Genomic DNA, 21,156 nt, shown 5'->3' with positions numbered 1-21,156 from the left:
AAAAATCAAGCAAGTTAGTTAGGCACGATCTCCCTTTCCTAAAACCATGTTGACTGTCTCCCAGTACCCTGTTACCATATAGGTAATTTTCCATTTTGGATCTTATTATAGTTTCCATAAGTTTGCATATAATAGAAGTCAGGCTTACTGGTCTGTAGTTACCTGGTTCAGTTTTGTTTCCCTTTTTGTGGATCGGTATTACGTTTGCAATTTTCCAGTCTGTCGGTACCACCCTTGTGTCAAGAGACTGCTGCATGATCTTGGTTAGCGGTTTGTAAATTACTTCTTTCATTTCTTTGAGTACTACTGGGAGGATCTCATCCGGCCCAGGGGATTTGTTTATTTTAAGAGCTCCTAGTCCCTTTAACACTTCTGCCTCAGTTATGCTAAAGTTATTTCAAACTGGATAGGAACTGGATGACATGTGGGGCATGTTGTCAGTATCTTCCTTTGTAAAAACTTGTGAAAAGTAATCATTTAACATATTTGCTATTTTTTTTTCTTCCTCTATGATTTTGCCATTTGTATCTCTTAAACATTTAATCTCCTCTTTGAATGTTCTCTTGCTGTTGTAATATTGGAAAAACATTTTGGAATTGGTTTTAGCTCCCTTAGCAATGTTTATTTCTATTTCTCTCTTGGCCTTTCTAACTTCCTTTTTGACTTGCGTTTGCAGTTCTGTGTACTCTTTCTGCGTACTTTCTTTTTGGTCCTTTTTTAATGCTCTGTAAAGTGCCTTTTTTCGCTGAATATTTTTTTTAATTGATCTATTAAACCATTTTGGCAATTTAGTTTTACATTTAGATTTGTCTACTTTAGGGATATAATTGTTTTGCGCCTCTAGTACTACATTTTTGAAGAACAACCATCCTTCTTCTGTGGGTGTTTTCTCTATTTTACTCCAATCTACTTCTGTTAGTCTCTGTTTCATACCTTCATAGTTTGCTTTTCTAAAATTGTAAACCTTAGCTTTAGTCTTTACTTTTGGGGATTTAAAAAACACTTCAAATGAGACCATGTTGTGGTCTGAGTTTGCCAGTGGTTCTCTGACCTCTGTTTTAGTTATTCTATCTTCGTTATTTGAAAAGACTAAATCAAGGCATGCCTCCCCTCTAGTGGGTGCCTTCACAAATTGTGTTAGGAAGCAGTCATTTGTCATTTCCACCATTTCTATTTCATCCTTCGTGCTACCCACCGGGTTTTCCCATTTTATTTGGGGGAAGTTGAAATCCCCCATTAGTATGGCTTCTCCTTTGCTACACACATTTCTAATGTCATTGTATAACAGATTATTGTGCTCACCGTCTGAATCTGGCGGTCTATAGCATGCTCCTATTATTATGCCTTTTGAATTTTTGTCCGTTATTCTGACCCATATTGATTCGGTTTTATTTTCTTTGTCCAGGTTTAACACCTGGGCTTCAAGACTGTTTCTTATGTATAGCGCTACCCCTCCTCCTCTTCTGTCCTGCCTGTCTTTCCTATACAGTGTATACCCACAAATATTATATTCGTCCCCATCACTCTCAGATAACCACGTTTCTGTAACACCTATCACATCATAGTTACCTGTTAGTGCAGTAGCTTCAAGTTCTAGAATTTTGTTTCTGATACTTCTAGCATTTAGATAAATACATTTAATGGTTGTCTTACCTGAGTTGTTGTTCTTGTTTTGATGCGGTCTCCCTTCTGTTTTTTTGTTGATTTCTCCCCCCTTCCTTTCTAGTTTAAATGCTTCCGAACCTGCTCGAGGATCTTTTCTCCGAGTAGACTAGTTCCCTTGTTATTTAAATGCAGTCCATCCCGTCTATACAGATAGTCCTCGTTGTAGAATGTGGTCCAATGATCAAGATAGGTGAAGCCTTCCCGTGTGCACCACGTCTTCAGCCATTCGTTTTGATTAATTATTTCCAGCTGTCCATATGGTCCTTTGCAAGGTGCGGGTAGTATACCAGAAAATACCACAGTTTTGGTTTTCTCTTTTAATTTCCTTCCTAGCTCTCTGAATTTGTTTTGCAGGGATTTTGGTCTGTCTCTTCCAATGTTGTTTGTACCGATGTGGACGACTACTACCGGGTCGTCTCCTGTTCGTTCTAGGAGCCTGTCCACGTTTTCAGTGATGTGCTTGACCGAGGCTCCCGGAAGGCAGCACACTGTTGTAGTAAGGGGGTCCAAACTGCGAATTGAACTTGCTGTGTTTCTCAATATGGAGTCCCCAACAATCATGACCTCCCTTCTTTTTGCTGTCTGGTCACCACTGTCAATAGGGTCCTGGATGTTGTTCCTTTCATTCTCTTGTTGTTGGTTCTGCTCATCAAAATTCTGAAGTGACTCAAATTTGTTGGTTGTTTTGATATCTGGTGGTTGTGTTTGACGAAGTTTCTTTTTTTCCCTGCTTCTGCCTACCTGAACCCAGCTGTTCTGACCTTCTATCTCCCTGGTGGCTTTCAGTCTGTTAGGGGTGATGCAGACTTCCATGAATTGTGGGTGTGCCAGTTCCTCAATATCCTGTTGCTGTCTCACTTCTTCCAGCTCCATTTCTAGCATACTTACTAGTTTATGCAAATCCTGGATCGCGCGGCACTTTACGCACACTTGGTTTCGCTCCGCTGGGTTTTCTCGGATTTCCCACATCAAGCAGGTGTCACAGATTACTGGCTTGAAGACCATGTTGAGGGTTTTTTTTTTGAAGTTTAGTTTCTTCTGCAGCTGTCAACCTGCTTTCAAACTGCTTCGAAACTGCTCTGTACTTTTCCACGCCTGTACGTCTCCCACTCGCAGTCGCTTCCACTCGCTGTCGCTGAGAAGACTGCCTCGTTTAACTGCGTTGTTCTGCTGTGCTGTTGGCTCCTCCCCTCGCCCGTGTCTCAGAATGGCGCTGAATTTGAATCAGCTGCTCCGAGTTTCAGCTTGTTTGTTATCAGAAAAACACACGCGGCTGTTTGACTTTGAGCTGCTGCTGTGTTTCCCCAATGTCCTCTGTTTTCTGATTAAAGCAATTCAAGATGCAATTTCTCAATTGTGGGTGTCCCAGTTCCTCAAGATCCTGTTGCTGTCTCACTTCTTTCAGCTCCATTTCTAGCATATTTACTAGTTTATGCAAATCCTGGATCGCGCTGCACTTTACGCACACTTGGTTTAGCTCCTCTGGGTTTTCTCCGATTTCCCACATCAAGCAGGTGTCACAGATTACTGGCTTGAAGACCATATTGAGCATTGACCATTGACCATGTTGACCATTTTTGAAGTTTAGTTTCTTCTGCAGCCGACAGCCTGCTTTCAAACTGCTTCTAAACTGCTCTGTACTTTTCCACGCCTGTACTTCTCCCACTCGCTGTCGCTTCCACTCACTGTCGCTGTGAAGACTGCCTCGTTTAACTGCGTTGTTCTGCTGTGCTGTTGGCTCCTCCCCTCGCCCGTGTCTCAGAACGGCGCTGAATTTGAGCTTATCAGCTGCTCCGGGTTTTCAGCTTGTTTGTTATCAGAAAAACACACATGGCTGTTTGACTTTGAGCTGCTGCTGTGTTTCCCCAATGTCCTCTGTTTTCTGATTAAAGCAATTAAAGATGCAATTTCTCCTTTCTGCTTCGAAACTGCTCTGTACTTTTCCACGCCTGTACTTCTCCCACTCGCTGTCGCTGGGAAGACTGCCTCATTTAATTATTGGTAAGAGCACATGCCTCGTTTAATCTTGGTAGGAGCACATGCTTCACTACATTTTGGGACGAGCCTTTGTGCTCCTCCCACCCTTCTCTCAACAGATCAAGGATGCCGCGAGGCTGTCACCATACAAGATCTCGAAGGGGGAGAACCCTGTCGAACTCTGGCGGTGGAGATTGGCCAGCTTGTGCAAAAACAAAGAAAGACAGGAGACTGTAATCTGTTTGGAAAAGGGAGTCTGGTGACCAAACAATACATCTCCGGCAATACACACCAATGTGTAATGCACGGAGGGTAAAACAAGGGATTGCAGCCCAAATAATAAACTTTATGCGCCCCACAATAATAATACTGGACACAGTCACCAGTGTCCAGTATTATTATCCAGATGTCATTCTTGCAATGAACAACCATCTTACTTTCTATTTCTTAAAGAATTATTGGTCGACCAGGGGAGGGTTCCGACAACATTAATATTAATATTATTATTAATCCATAGGCGGATGAGACTGACCAATTGGGTTAATAATGATTGGCACCAAAGTTCAAATAACCTCTCCTCAAGATCTTGTTGCCAAGAACTAAAGTAAATAGATCACCCATTGCCTTTGGTTAATTTCAAGAATATTTTAATGGTTGTTTAGTTTCTGTAACAAACAGGACTTTTTTCTAAAGTGGATGAAATGCATGCGTGTTGGATAAAAAGCAGATTAAATAACACCCAGTCCTGGCATTAAAATAGGTCCCATTATGGAGTACCAATGAGCACTGGCAGAATTTCACCCTGTCTTTCAGCTATTCAAAACTTAAGTTGCAGTAAACTTAAGTTATTGCAGTAGGTAGCTGAGCTACTGTGACCTGATGCACAATTAAAGATGCTAATGATGTTTCAATGAAAGGACAGCTCAAAGTAAATAATAATTCTAAAATGTGAGTAGTGATTTATGACTGTGTTCTCAAATGTTCAAATTGATGTTTCATGGTGCTGCTGGTTCTAATTTGTACGTACATTTGTGACAGGGGAGGTATGTTACTAACCTCTATATTTTAGAAATGTATTTCCTTTACTAATTGTTCTTTACTTTCCTGATTGCTGTAAACTGCAGATTGCTTTTAACCATATAGAGAAGGTAGAATGACATGTCTTCAAAAAATGTTATGGATACAACTATTAAAATTCATTTTTTTGTCTTTATCTTAGTCAAATCCTCTCAACCTAAAAAAGCTGCTTCTTCAAAGCAAGTTTCACAACCATCATCTTCAACACCATCATCATTGTTAACCTCTACAGCTCGGCAAAAAGGCTTCAAGGACAGTTCAGCAGGCAAGAAAGGCAACTCTGGAAACCCTAAGGTTCAGAAGAAACCTACAAAGCAACCAGAGCATCATGAAGTTCCAACAACGAACTCCCCGAAGATTACTCCTGGACCCACTCCCAGCAGCTGCCTTCCAGAAGCGGAAGAGGCTGGTGACTCAGTCTGTAAAGAGCCTGCCGAATCCGAACTGCTACCCAGCTCTTTACTCCGCAAACAGTCAGCTCCGGAACAGCCTTCACCTCCAGAACTGCCAGCCAATGCCCCTCTTGACATAACTGCTGAAGAGCCACCAAATGGCCAATCTGCTGTAGAAGAGAATGCTTCATTTCCGCCTCCATCTGAATCCAGTTCAAATTCCTGTGATCAGCTTCAGGTTGAAGAGGTGCAGGACAATGGAAAGGAAACCAATAGACCTCAAGCTGAAGACAAGAACATTTCTGGGAGAAATGAATCTTGGTAAGAGCACTGACATCTAGTGTTTTTTTTTTTTTTAAATAGAACTTAGCTTAAAGGTAAAGTCCTTTCTCACATCAGTTTTAGTATTCCTGTTATGCAGCATGTCTGGCATAGATGCTGCTATGTGGTGAATGCTAAAAGTCAGACGTTCTACCTTCTACACTGTGCTGAGGACCTGAGTCACTTAGAAACCTCACTAACATGGTTTGTTGTGACAGAATAGCATCATGGCCCAAGTTGTTTCCGGCAGGAATTAGAGACTCAAAGACAGAAGCTGCAGTCTAAAGCACAAAGCACACTTTCATTAAACACAAACAAAGAAAAAGGCGTAAGGGCCTTTAGCAAAGTGGTTGATGCAAAGGAGTGATGCAGTGTGCAATGAACAGACTGAAATTTGTATTCCAGTTAGAAAAGTACTTTTATTATACAATCCAGTTCTGGTGACCAAACAATGATCCCCGGCAATACACAGCAATGTGTAATGCACAGGTAAATAATAACAAGTCCCAAACAATAAACACAGGTATCCCTACCACAATGTACAAACACGTTCACCAGTCCTGGGTGCATGCAGTTTAACAATAGTGTAGTGCTGTTCCGGGTTTTGTGCTGGCCTTTAGGGACAGCTCCGGAACATGCAAGCTGTCTATTAATATACAACAAGCAACAATTGTAGACAAAACAAACACTCACAATACGTTATCACAATACTGCACAGGTCCTTCCGGGTTATTTCTCGTAACCAGCAAAGGAACACATACATCGCTTCAACCCCTATTTATACTCAATGATTGCAGACTCTCCTGTTATCCACGGCTGCCACATCATTTCCCTTTTCCAAGTCAATGAGTTAGTGTACCGAAGCTCTGTCTGTCTTCTACATGACCAACTTCCTTTTAACCCTAGGAACAAAGTGTCATGTCAAGTAGTCCAGACTATTCTGTTCCCGTTACTTAGTGCCCTCACAAGTTGGGAGGGAGATTTACCACCAAGAATCATTGTCTTTCTGTCACGGGGCCAAAACAAAAGATTAAACAATACAATACATACCTGTAGGCTGGGCCTTCGCCTCCGTCACTAATTGATATGACAAAGACCAAAATACATAATTTCTGGTAGTTTAACAAACAATATTTATAAAAAAACAAAAGCACTGAAGCAATTTCAAATATTTGTTCATGACAAAAGTATTGGCACCCCTGCTTTAGTATTTCGTGGCTCCTCCTTTTACCTTTATTATTGCTTTCAAATGTTTGTGATAACTCTTAACCAGTTTGTTACATCTTGGTGAATTATGGGCCCATTCTGTCTTACATATTGCCTTCAGCTCAGACAAACTGGATACACAGTGCTTGGCTGCACCTTTTTTCAGATCAGTCCATATATTTCCAGTGAATTGAGATCTGGGGATTGTGAAGGCCATTCCAGAACTTTTATCTTTGTTTTCTTCAAGAATGCCTTGACTTAGCCGTATGCTTTGGGTCGTTGTAGTGTTGGAAGATAAACTTTCTGCCACTCATGCTACGAGCAGATGGTATCATTGTACGTTGTAGAATGGGTGCATAGAACGCTACGTGCATAAAACTCTTGTGTTCTGTGACCTTTCGTACAATTCTTTCATGCACTTACATGTAGAAATTAGGCCTGATGCTTCTAAGTCTTTCTTTATGTCCTTTGCTTTCAATCTTGGATTTGTTAGCTGCTCGGATGATTCTTCTACCTGCTGTACCTGTAATTTTCTTTGGATGTGCACTTTTTTCAAGTTTTTCAGTTCAATTTGTTCTGTGGTATATCTTGATTATTGCTCTGATTGTGGATTTTGGTATTCCATATTCATATTGTTATGTAGCTATTTCCTTTGTTGTAGTTTGCTACAAGTGCTTTTCTCAAAGGTGAATCCAACTCCTTTGTCTTGACTATCTTCTGCTGTCTTGCCAAAACCTTCTTCTTCTTCAACAGATGTTGGAAATAAATTTTCTTTTTCTTGCTATTGACTTTATATGCAGCTTAGTTACTGTGTAATTGTTTTCAATTCATTAATATATTTTTTATGTAAAGGTGTCAATACCTGTCATGAACAAATATCTGAAATTGCTTAAATGTGTTTTTTATATAATAATAATAATAATAATAATAATAATAATAATAATAATAATAATAATAATAATAATATCTAGAATTACAGTATTGGAATTCAAGCATCCTCCTACAGAGCTTTTTTTTTTGTTTGTTTGTTTAGGTTTTTTTTTTTTGGGGCCTGCAGTTAAGAATGGTAACTTTATGTGTGCGTATGGAAATGTGTTTACCACCGTTGCCAAACAAGACCAAAATCCAAAGTATTTATTTAAAAAAAAAAAAATTCTAAATTAAGATATGTCCTGAATTTTTGGCAGACGTGATAGGGGCATCGGAATCAGGATTTGCAGACTGGCAGCTCGGGTTTCGGTAGTAGGCTGCTGTCGGCGGATTCCGTTTTTCTTTTTGTAACAGCTACCGACGCCACCTAGGGAACATTAATAATGCTGATGATGTCATCAAAAAGAGGCGTATTTTCATACAACTGAATACCCATTCATAAAGTGCTCTGCCACAGTCGCCCGTTTGCTCAGATCAGTTTATGAATAGCAATATGGACGACTTTCGTTAGTTTTAAACAAAATTTGTTTTATTACTGCAGTCAGCAAGTACTTGTATGAATAGGGCCCATAGACAGGAATACTGAACACTTAGCATGTATCTGTTTCTGGACCAAACACTTTGAAATGTTGGCTTAATAGGTTAATATCCTTATTCTCTAGATAAAGTTTAATTGTAGATATTGTACAGAAAAATGTATACTTTCACAGCAGTAATTTTACAAAGCTGCTACCACCATACTGTCAAAGCATCCTATGTCAGAAACCATTTAATATAGTGACTTCATGTTAGGTTTATATAAACCTTTGCATGCTAAATGTCCCTTATAAAAGTTTACCAGGGTAAAGTTGCACAGTAAATTCACCATGGTTATACTGTGCATTTACCATAGTTTACCATGGTTTTCTGTATTTTTTTAAATATGGTTTACCATACCTCTCATGGGTTTTACAATGCTTACCTATGGTTTACCATGCTTTCACTATGCTTTATTACACTTTGCTATGCGTTTGTGCTTGGTTCTAGTGGCAACTGTATATCAATTATATGAATACATTATTGAGAAATACAACTTTTAGTACTGCTGCAATGTGAAGGGGACATGTCCAGTTTTTGAAAAAGTGAGGGGGACATCTTTTTTACATGCAACTGAACCCATTCTATCTTGCTAAGATCTGAATTTGTAAACTCAATGGGCCGTAGCCAGCCATGAAAAATCACCCATGCACAACCCCCCCACTAAAGTTTTTGTAACGTAAGAAAAAAGATATGAGGACTTTTTATATTGTTTATTTAAATACACACCATTTAGTTAACAGGGTTTTTTCTCAATAAGTTATTATTAAAGAATGTTCTAAGTTAGCAGGACCTGTGGTTATCCTGTGAAAAGAGTAGCTACATAAAAGAAACTAAGAAATGCAGCAATGCCAGAATAAGAAAAACAACAAATCCACAACCTGTACCCTCTCTTGTGTGCTCTGCTCCCATTTCTTCACCTGTCCGATCTCACCAGCCAATCCCTTACCGGAAACTGTATGCTGTTTTCAAAGAGTGTGCGCATCAAATAATTAAGAAGCAGGACCTTCTTTTTTAAAGGGATACACACCTAAAAAAAAAAAAACACAAAAAAAACCAGGAAAATCGGCTAAAATTATTTGATATACATATATATTTTTCTTCCATTCAGAATGTGCTCGCAAGGTACCAAATGCTGTTTGTATGCTGCATTAAGCACTATTGGGATTATTGTGAGATATGCACATGCCCATGGTTCATTGCATTTTTTCCATGCGATTACTTACACTGTTGTTAATGTATTTTTAAAATGTGAACTTTAGGTATTATAAATGAGGTGTACTTTTAAAACATCAAAACTTATCTCAAAATAATGCAACATTCAGCATGATACCGTACTTAATACTTTTAGATGTGTCGTGCATTTATACGCAGAGATGATTAAATTACTTCTGGATTGGCTAGTCTGCGCAGTGAAGTATAGAAATATTTCAGTTTTGAGGTGGCTGATGATGGCATGGAATAGTAAAACAATATAGTAAGACCTTGTTTTTCTCCATGGAAATTGTGAAGCAAAGCTAAGTTAAAGTAAATTACTGCTTTTCTTATGTAAATATCTGTTAACATCTATATGTATTTTTTTTCATATTGCAATTGTGTTATTATATTTTTCTGTGTTTTGGAAGACAATATTATCAATATTGAAATATGTGCACAATATCGACCGGCTTATTGTTGATGTGTGACTCCCATCTCAGACACAGAACTTTGCAGATCTCTCAAGGTCATTGTTGGCTTCAGAGTAACATCCCAAACCAGTTTCCTGCTTGCCCGGTTGCTCAGTTTGGGAGGGCTACCTGATCTGGGTAGTGTCTGGGTGGTATGATGTCTTCCACTTCTTAATGATGGACTTCACTGTGCTGCGAGGGATAATCAGCGCCTTTGAAATTTTCTTGTACCCTTCTCCTGTTCTGTGCCTCTCTACCACTTTATCCCTGAATTGTTTTATAAGCTCCTTGGTCTTCATGGTTGCTTTGTTGGGTCACTATGTGTGCTTCAAAGTCTTTATATACCTGAGGGAAATTATCTACATGTTAAACAACTTTGAATACACACAAGCTGAAACCATTTCACTAATTTTGCAAATCATTTGCACCTTAGCTGATTTAGGGCTTCAGTAGCAAAAGGGTTGAATACTTAAGCAACTGAGATTAATCTGTTTTTCTCTGTAAATCGTACTTATTTATATTCTATTTTTTATTTTTATCAATGTGGAGTAGTTTGTTTAAGTTCTACATGTAAAGTCTAATTTGAAAATGTCGTTGAGTATGCTCAGGGGGCAAAAAAATGTGAAAACATTGCAGGGGGGATGAATATTTCTGCAAACCACACAGGACGAGGCAATTCCCACACAGGCAGAGGGCTGGCGCGAACCCGTGAACTCTTACACTAAAGCACAGCGCTGTACAAAAGCGCTGGCTCCATTGTAAGGAGCGTATATCGGGCTTATGTCTTAGTGTTTGATTGTCACCTACCAGCACTGCTGCTGCCTTCCCCAGTGCATGCTGCTATATATATATATATATATATATATATATATATATATATATATATATATATATATATATATATATATATATATATATATTAGTGCATATAGAAAGTCTACACCCCCTTGAACTTTTTTCACAGTTTCATGCATTTAAATGAGGATTTGTTCCACTTATCTACACACAATACTCCACACTGTTAAGGGGATAAAGTTTTTATTGAGAAAAAAATTGTATATTAAAAATACAAAACTGAAATATCGTAATTGGATAAGTCTCCCCTGAGTTAATACTTGGTGGAAGCACCTTTGGCAGCAATTACAGCTGTGAGTCTATTGGAATAGGTCTCTACTAACTTTGAACACCTAGATTTGGCAATATTTGACCATTCATCTTTACAAAACTGTTCAAGCTCTGTCAAGTTCCTTGGGGAGCGCTGATGGACAGCATTCTTCAAGTCATGCCACATATTTTCGATTGGATAATCGACATATTTAAGTCGGGGCTCTGACTGGGCCACTCAAGGACATTTACTTTTTTGTTCCTTAGCCACTCCAGTGTAGCTTTGGCTGTGTGCTTTGGGTCATTGTCATGCTGAAAGGTGATCTCCCATCCCATTTTCATTTTTCTTGCAGAGGGCAGCAGGTTTTCCTCAAGGACTTGTTTGTACTTTGCTCCATTCATTTTCCCTTCTATCCTGACAAGTGCCCCAGTCCCTGCCGATGAAAAACATCCCCATAACATGATGCTGCCACCACCATGCTTCACAGTAGGGATAGTTTTCTTTGGTTGATGCGCTGTGTTGGGTTTGCTCCAAACATAATGCTTTACATTTAGGCCAAAAAGTGCTATTTTAGTTTCGTCAGACCACAAAACTTTTTGCCACATGGTTACAGAATCTCCTGAGTGTTTTTTTTTTCTTACTTCAAACACGATTCATGGTGGGCTTTCTTGAGTAATGACTTCCTTCTTGCCACCCACCCTATTCGTGGAGTGCTTGGGATATTATTGTCACATGCATACCTTGACCAGTCTTGGCCATAAAAGCCTGTAGCTCTTGCAAATTTGCTGTTGGCCTCTTGGTAGCCTCTTTGATCAGTCTCCTCCTTCCTTGGTCATCCAGTTTGGAGGGATGGCCTGATCTAGGCAGAGTCTTGGTGGTGCCATACACCTTCCACTTCTTCTTAGTAATTGTCTTGACCATGCTCCAAGGGATATTCGAGACCTTTGATATTTTTTTTTTAATACCCAACGCCTGATCTGTGCCTTTCAGCAGCTTTGTCCCAGAGTTCTTTTAAGCGCCTTGGTGCACATGGTTGAGTCTTTGCTTTGAAATGCACTACCCAGCAGAGGTAACCTACAGGAACTGCTGAATTTATCCTGAAATCATGTGAATCACTACAATTTAACACAAGTGGAGGCCACTTAACTTGATGTGTGATTTTTTCTGTTTTTTTTTATATACACACATATACAATGGGCTCTGTGGAAAACCTCCAGCGCACCACAGCAAATATGTGGCACCTCGAGTAGAACGCGGTTATCGTGCGGCACAACTTCAAGTGTAAAACTAATACTCTGAACTCATTGTATTATGTATCTTGCTCTTAATTCTACTGTAATTCTTAATATGTATTTTTTTTTACGACTGTATATATATATATTATATATATATATATATATATATATATATATATATATATATAAAAGCTAGTGTGGTTTTTGGCTGATTTAAAAAAAAAAAAAAAGCATGATGTGGCTACTTTTTGGCCAAATTACTTCCAAAATGTGGTGGGGCGTTGCAAAAAAAATCTGCCAGTGCTACTCTTAATTAAAATGTACCGTGTCGTACTCAGTGTAAGCCAGTTGCAAGGTCAGTCATTCATTCCAATCCCCAGGTCTCTGCACTTACTGATTTATACAAGCAGCTTTATGTCCACAGTCGTAGAAGACTTTTCTGTCTTCTAGGTCAGCATTTTTACTAAAAACATTGTTAGCCACCTTAATGTGGCGTCTGCGACCTCCACTATCTAGAACCAGGCCGTAGTCTGTAAATAAGCCTAAGTCTCCACACTAAGCTCCTTTCAAGTAAATGAAAGTCACAAGATCAGAAATTGGTTAGTGCTCTTCCAAGAAGGAATATTTATTATATACGAATTTATTTTTAAAACAATTTATAAATAAAGATTTGGATGCCATGCTGCAAAAGAAAAACAACAATATATATTGCTAAGGTATCTTGTTAGTAAAAGTTAATATTAAATGTATTGTCCCCCAAGCGACACCTAGAGGAGAGAGAAACATCAAGCTCAATTATTAAGTATAGGTTGCTCCACCTACCAAAGCCTTAATGGACAGTCAAGCACCACCTTTGTCAAAACAAATTAAAACACTTTTTTAATCATCTGGTATAGTCTGTAAGACGTTACTCATTGATTTAGTGCCCCATCCCAGCAGCTTTGTCTGCTTTATTTGATGCATTAATTAACACTTCTGGGGGAGAGGTATGCTGTTGATGTAGAAAGTGGGGCGAGTGGGGGAGGGGAGTTGTCATTAAAAGAAACATGCTTAGTATTTGGTATTTAATGCCTTTAAACTAAGTGATCAACAAGCATGCATTAGGCCAATGTTTGCCAAAGTGAGAGTCTTGGGTCGCGGCAAGGTTTCTGGTGGGTCGCCAAACAATCTTTAAAAATATGACATTGAAATCCTCTATTAATATGGCTTCTCCGCATTTCTAATGTCATTCTGTAACAGATTATTTTGCTCGGTGTCTGAATTTGGCGGTATATAGCATGCCCCTAGTGTAATGCCCATTAAATTTTTGTTCATTATTCTGACCCATATTGATTCGGCGATGTTTTTTTCTTCCAGATTTATCACCTGGGCTTAAGACTATTTTTGATATATAGCGCTACCCTTCCACCTCTTCTGTCCTGCCTGTCTTTCCTATCAGTGTATACCCACTAGTTTTAGGACTCCATCACTTTCAGACAACCAAGTTTCTGTAACACCTATTGCATCATAGTTACTTGTTAGTGCAGTAGCTTCAAGTTCTAAAATTTTGTTTTTGAGACTTCTAGCATTTAGATAATACATTTAATGGCTCTTTTACCTGAGTTGTTGCCCTTATTTTGATGTAGTCTGTCTTCTGTTTTTTTTTTTTATTCTCCTCCTTCCTTTCTAGTTTAAATGCTTCTAAACCTCCTCGAGGATACTTTCCCTGTGTAGATTGGTTCCCTTTTTATTTAAGTGCAGTCCATCCTGCCTGTATAGATAGTCCTTGTTGTAGAATGTGTTCCAATGTTCAAGATAGGTGAAGCCTTCCTATGTGGATTTCAGCCATGCATTTAGCTTATTTATTTCCAGCTGTCCATATGGTTCTTTGCAAGGTGCCAGCAGTATCCCAGAAAATACCACAGTTTTTGTCTTTCATTTTAATTTCCTTCCTAGCTGTCTGAATTTGTTTTGCAGTGATTTTGGCCTGTCTCTTCCAATGTTGTTTATACCAATGTGGATGACTACTACTGGGTTGTCTTCTGTTCATTTTAGGAACCTGTCCAGGTTCTCAGTTCTCGTCACACTGTTGTTGTATGGGGGTCCAGCCTGCACACAGAACCTACTGTGTTTCTCAATATGGAGTCCTCGACAATCATGATCTCCTCCTTTCTTTTTGCTGTCTGTCCAGCACTGTTAATAGGGTCCTGGATGTTGTTCATTCATGCTGGTTTTAGTGGCTCAAATTTGTTTGAAGTTTTGTTTTCTGGTGGTTGTGTTTGACTACATTTCTTTTTCCCCTGTCTCTGTGTAGTGGATTTATTCTCCGCTATCCAAAGAGACTCAAGATTCAGGTTTATTATCAGCTGTAGATATTTTAATCAATGTATACAATGGAAGAGTCTACAAGAGACTGTTGTAGAAAGAACAGTTACATTAGGTTTTATACAAAGTGTTACAAGGTAGGGTGTGTCTCTAGCTAGAATGTCACAGAAGTTTGTGATAAGGCCTTTTGTTCATTACATGTGGTTCCAGCTGTGCTGGAGCCTACCAGGACCAGGTTGTCCTCGGCTGTTCTTTCTTGGGAACAGGGTGTAAATCCTTTGATGGGGTATCGACTGTGGTGTAACTTCTCTCTTGTCTCGGGCAATTCTCTGTTATTGCAGCACAAGATAAAATCAAAACAGAGACAGTCCCATAGTTATCAGAGGTGGTGGCCCAGGGATGGGGAGTACTGTTGTTCACAAACCCGAGGGCCAACTGCAGCTGATGCAATTACTGTCTACTACAATCTGGAAGGCATTCCATGCTCAATTAAATGTATGTAGAAATACAAGGTACACACGTAACACACAAGAAATAAAGTTTGTCAGAATTAATTAATTTTTCTCTTCACTCTGCCTACCTAAGTCCAGCTGTTTCGACCCTCTGAAAACTCGTGAAAACTTCCAAGAGCTCCGGGTGTGCCAGCTCCTCAAGCTCCTGTTGCTCTGTCATTTTGTACAGCTCTGTGAATTTGGTTACTACGGCAACGGGATCAAACAAAATACCAGCTTCATGATTGGTGAATTCCTCATACTGTATAATGACATTTCTACATACCACTAATGTTAGTGCATATAAAAAAAAAAAAAAACCACAAAAGCTTTGGTTTTGTCATTTCAGGTTTGCAGTTAACGTTTTTCCAGTGTTTAATATTTTGGGATTAGATGTAGCAAAATAGGCATGGGAATTACACGGTCATTGTAATATATGTGTCAACATAAGTTTTAAAGGTTTACAAAACTCGAAAACGTTGCTGAATTTGTCATTCAAGGTTATTTAAAAAAAACTATTTTGTCTGCTTTTGCAGCCAACACAGACCATTTTAAAGTTTGTTACATTTATAATCTACATGTTTAAAGAGTTGACTCAGTAGCTAGGCTAAATGTTAAAATGTTTCAGCCTTTTTTTATGTACTTGATGAACTATCAATGATAACACATTTTACGCAACTATTCTGTAGAATATAATCTAAATAGTTTTTTTTTTTTTTTAAATGTCAGTTGTCCCTTGTTTTGAGATTGTCAGTTAACCCATCTTGATAGCCTGAATGCTAAATCAAACTGCTGGTACTGTATGAACAAAGAACTTTACTTGACAATCTCGTTTTCATGGCTATGTAATTGTTTTCTCACAGCTCCTCGAGTGAAGAAGTGGAAAAATCATCTGGTCAGGTACACCAGGTGTTTATACTCACATCTTCTGGGGTTACATTGATACCGAACAAAGAACAAGAGAACAAAGAAAAGGAAGTGAGCGATTCTGAATCAGATGGTCCTGTACTCTACAGAGATGAGGAAGATGAGGATGATGAGTACACTTCAAGTACGGTTTCAGAATATTGTATTTCCAATATAAATGTCTGGTCATTTTTCAAACCCACCTACTTAAAAAATGTAGTTTTTAAAAGTGAACAAAAACAGGAGTGGTATGGTAAATAGTGAAACAGTGATGGAGAATAATGGAGATCACACATCTATTAAATAGGTAATTAATTGAATATTAAAAAGTGCATATTCATTTTTCTTTGTAGGCAAAATAAAGAATTATTTTCTGACTTATATGCAGAAAGAAAATAGGTTGCATTATGATGTGACAGTGTATTAGTGAAAAAAGCAAATCAGTAGCCATCAGATTTGTACAGCTTAAGCACTTGACCCAGTCCAGTCTCATTGCACTTCAACCAACATGCATGCATTTTAGTTTTTATATGCAACCAAAGTGCTTGAGGAAAGAAAGACCAGAGAGCAACAAGCAATAGAATTAATAACAGATGAGAATTAAATAAATAACACCACTACACCAGACCACATTTACAATCCTCATCCTTTTATCTTATTTACCTTTTGTACCAACTTTTCTAATGCTCAAGTCTTATATAAATTATTTCTACTCTTTTTCATGTATGCCTATGTAACTAACTAGCCATTCACACCACTGGTGGACTCCACACTCTAAAATGGTATAGTAGTGAATCTCAAATCATTCCGACATTAAGACACTGAAAAATACTTCTAATTGATACAGATGAGATTCGCATCTGTATGTCGCTTAGACTACTGCTCCCAGCCTCTCTCACACAGTATGCTTAAAAAAAATAAGCATGCCTACCAGGCAAAAGAAGAAATAAAATATTCTTCTGTCACAAGTATGTTCGCTTCGGAATCCTACATCCTTGTTTGTATTTCAAATGCATGTGGGTTTGAGGCAAAGTGGTTAACTGCAGGTGATCAATAAACAGACAGACAATGATAATCCAGGTGTAATGGTGTTTTATTTTATAATCCAATTGCCTGATGGTAAAACAGCAGTACATAATAACATTGATAAGCAATACAGTGGTGTGTATTGCTTTACTGTACTCCGCGGGTTGGTTCCAAAATAATAAACAGTCCCGATCTTTTACACCAACACATAACACAAACACAAGTCCACAGTGCGTGCTCTAGCGCTCATAGTGCAAATACAATTTATTGTGCAAATAAGGTGCAGTGTTGTCCAGGTTTAGTGCTGGCCTTTGGAGACAGCTCTGGATCGTGTTAGCCGTCCAAATAACAAACAAGTTAACTTTAGACACGACAAACAAAACAGTCGCGGTTCACAACACAGGTCTCCTTTTGGTTTCGCTGTAACCATTTACAAAGGAACAGATCACATCGCTCCGTCCCCTTTTTTACCATCTATCAGACCCCATGGTTATCGAGTGCAATGGCTCCTCCAATCCACGGCTGCCACAATATTTCCCTTCCGGGTCAGTGATTCAGTGTACCAGAACTCTGCCCCCTTTCTAGATGACCAACTTCCGCCTAACCCTGGGAATGAATTGTTTGGCCATTCAGTCCAGGGTAGTCTGTTCCCTTTACACAGTGGACTTACAGATCAGGAGGGAAATGTATTGTTATTATTTTACAAAATTGAAATATTTTTAACAATATATAACACCATGTGTTATGTAATCATCATTGTATGAAACACCACCCCCATATTCACAAGCTTTAACTCATTGTTATTTCAAGAGTGTTTGTAATCTTGTATGGTGAACACACACAGCCATTCAGTATTGTCAAAATTTCTCTTGCATGTGCTTGGGTACGGACTTATAGTATAGGTGTTTGCATACTTGCGTTTGGATTTGTTTTGTTGTTTTGTTTTTATATATATATATATATATATATATATATATATATATATATATATATATATATATAATATATTATTTATCCGGCACATATCAGAGACCGGCAATTATTTGAGAATGGTGTTCACGTGCTTCATGCGGTCATTGAGAAGCCACTAACACACAATCATGTAGCAACATCAGAACTCAATTTACACATTCCAACAACTTTGTTAGAAGGTTGTGTGTCATTGGGAACTAAGTAACAGTTTTGTTTTATAACAAAATGACATTTACACCCTCAACTATAAAGCAAAAGTATTATTACGTCATTTTTATATGCACTGGTTAACAAGGTTAAGAAGTCTTTTTTAAAGTCTGTTAATATGAACAGTTAGACATTCCCAGACGTTTTTATTTTTTATGAAACTGTTCTAGGCTGTTGTGAGCTTTTATAACAAACTATGTTTACAGTACTTTTAAAAACATCCTATAAGTAAGTTATATGTTGTGAATGCGCCCTATTTATTTCTGTACAAATCCTAATATGGTTTACATGTTTTTCAGGTTCACTTGCAAATAAAATTCACCGGAAAGACACTTTAGCTATTAAACTCGGCAACAGACCAAGCAAAAAAGAGCTTCAGGACAAGAACATTTTACCACAAACTTCAGAAGAGAAAAAACAGGAAATCCGACAGCAACTGGTGAGGTAAGACATTTGGAATTCTCAATAAATGTGGGATTTGTTCACTGTTTTATTTTAGTAATACATTCTCTCTCCTCAGTGAGGAGACTTAATCTTTTTAGCTGGTGCTTCAGCACAATAGAAATAGTATTCAACAAGTCTATTCAGTAGAGTTAAAAAAAGAAAAAGTTTTTTTCTGCTTTTGTTATTTTGCTAGTTGCTGTTTTTATGTTTAGTCCATTGGAAGCTTATTGATGCTGTTTTCAGATGTAAGTGTAAGTGCTTGTGACTATACTAAACAAATAAGGCTACTAAGTGAAAGGAATTAGCTTTTTGTATTTATTTATTTATTTATTTATTTTGCATTTTGTTTTGCTTTTTCACATATACCGATTTATTCTCCAAAACTAAATGTACGTGTATCGCTTTAAGTATTGAAAGGTGTCACACAAATGACGATGATGTTTTCAGTTGTGACTGGTAAAACAGGGGTGGGAAAGGATGTGGAAATTGTATATTAATATTGTGCACTTATTTCGATATCGATAATGTTGAAGTCTTTCAAAACACAGAATAATATAATAATACAATTGCACTATCAAACATAGATACGTATAGACAGATATTTACTTAAGCAAAGCAATAACGTACTTTAGCTTAGTGGTGCTTTGGTTCACAATATCCATGGAGAAAAGCAAGTTCTTGTTATATTGTTTTAGTATTCCTTCCATGCCATCATCAGCCACCCCATACCCGAAATATTTCTATAATTCACTGTGCACACACTAGCCAATCCAAGAGTAATTTAATCTTCTCTGAGTATATGCAGACTCGACGCCTCCAAAAGTATTATGTCATGCTGAATGTTGCATTATTTTGAGATATTTATAATACCTGACTTTAACGAGCCACACAATTAGTTGAAAGGCCTCTGTCTGTGCAACATTAGTTAGTTAGAGCAAGTCAGAGATAACGTCATTGAAAAGTACAGATCAAGAGAAGGGTACAAACAAATAATGAAGTCTCTGAATATCCCTGTGAGCACAGTCTACTCAATCATCAAGAAATGGAAGGTGCATTGTACCACCCAGACACTGCCTAGATCAGGCCGTCCCTCCAAACTGAGCAGCCGGGCAAGGAGGAAACTGGTGAGGGATGCCACTGTGAGGCCAACGACAACTTTGAAAGAGCTACAGAGTTCAATGGTGATATTTCAATTTTGAAAATGTGCATCAGTCAACAATATCCAGAAAACTTCACAAAAGTAGCCTGTATTGTAGGGTGGCAAGAAGGAAGCCATTACTAAAAATAAGCCATCTCAAAGCCCAGTTGGAGTTTGCAACAAAGCACTTGATTGATCCTGGAAAAATGTGGCAAAAGGTGTTGTGGTCAGGTGAGACCAAATTGGAACTTTTTGGTCTAAATGCCAAGCGTTAAGTTTGGCCCAGACCCAACACAGCATATCTCCCAATAAACACCATCCCTATAGTCAAGCATGGTGGTTGCAGCATCATGTTATGGGGATGCTTCTCCTCAGCAGGGACTGGAAAGCTTGTTAGATGGAGCAAAATACAGGCAACTACTAGAGGAAAACCTGTTTCAGTCTGCTAAATACTTAAAACTGGGATGAAAATTCACCTCAGCAGGACAATGATCCAAAGCACAAGGCTAAAGCTACACTAGAGTGGCTTAAGAATAAGAAAGTGAATGTCCTTGAGTGGCCCAGTCAAAGTCCTGACTGGAATCCTACTGAGAATCTGTGGAAAAACTTGAAAACTGCTGTCCATAAGCAATCCCCAAGCAACTTGAGAGAGTTTGAGCAAATCTGCCAAGAAGAATGGGCACAAATTGCACCATCCAGTGTGCAAATTTGGTTGAGACTTACCCAAAAAGACTTGCAGCTGTAATTTCTGCCAAAGGTGCTTCCACCAAATATTGAGTTGGTGGGTCTGAATACTTCTGCAATCAACATATTTCAGTTTTTTCTCTTTAGTTTTTGCTAACATTTACTGTTTTGTATTTGTAATTAATTTAGAACAATTTGTTGATTTTATTTTTCACTTTGACATTATGGACTTCTTTTGTGTTGATCAGTGGCAAAAACTCCTAATTAAATCCGTTTTGATTTCATGTTGTAACAGTAAAATGTGGAAAAGTCCAAGGGGGTTGAATACTTTTGAGAGCCACTGTACAGGCTTTTATGGCCAAGACCGGTCAAAGTGTGCTTGTGACAAAATATCCCAAGCACTCCACAAATCTGGCCTGTATGGTAGGGTGGCAAGAAGGAAACCATTACTCAAGAAAGCCCATCTTGAATCCTGTTCTGAAGTATGCAAAAAACACTCAGGAGATTCTGTAGCCATGTGGCAAAAAGTTTTGTGGTCTGACGAAACTAAAATAGCACTTTTTGGCCTAAATGCAAAGCGTTATGTTTGGCGCATCACCCAAAGAACACCATCCCTACTGTGAAGCATGGTGGTGGCAGCATCATGTTATGGGGATGTTTCTCATCGACAGGGACTGGGGCACTTGTCAGGATAGAAGGAAAAATGAGTGGAGCAAAGTACAGAGAAGTCCTTGAGGAAAACCTGCTGTCCTCTGCAAGAAAGCTGAAACTGGGACGGAAGTTCACCTTTCAGCATGACAACAACCCAAAGCACACAGCCAAAGCTACACTGG

At 38.5% G+C, this 21,156-nt stretch overlaps 1 protein-coding gene across 1 annotated transcript in view; it reads left to right on the top strand.

The window, feature by feature from the left end:
- Positions 1–21,156, top strand: part of LOC121317672 (phosphatase and actin regulator 2-like) — a 130,188-nt gene that overhangs the window by 99,624 nt on the left and 9,408 nt on the right. The window contains exons 5-7 of the mRNA XM_041253835.1: positions 4,862–5,432; positions 15,810–15,997; positions 18,357–18,501. Of these exons, the coding sequence (XP_041109769.1) occupies positions 4,862–5,432; positions 15,810–15,997; positions 18,357–18,501 (904 nt within the window). The remainder of the gene's footprint in view (positions 1–4,861; positions 5,433–15,809; positions 15,998–18,356; positions 18,502–21,156) is intronic.

The sequence above is a fragment of the Polyodon spathula genome, chromosome 6, assembly GCF_017654505.1.
Source record: "Polyodon spathula isolate WHYD16114869_AA chromosome 6, ASM1765450v1, whole genome shotgun sequence".
Taxonomy (NCBI): Eukaryota; Metazoa; Chordata; class Actinopteri; order Acipenseriformes; family Polyodontidae; genus Polyodon; species Polyodon spathula.
Note: the sequence above shows the minus strand (reverse complement) of the source record. Positions and strands in the feature narration are given on the sequence as shown.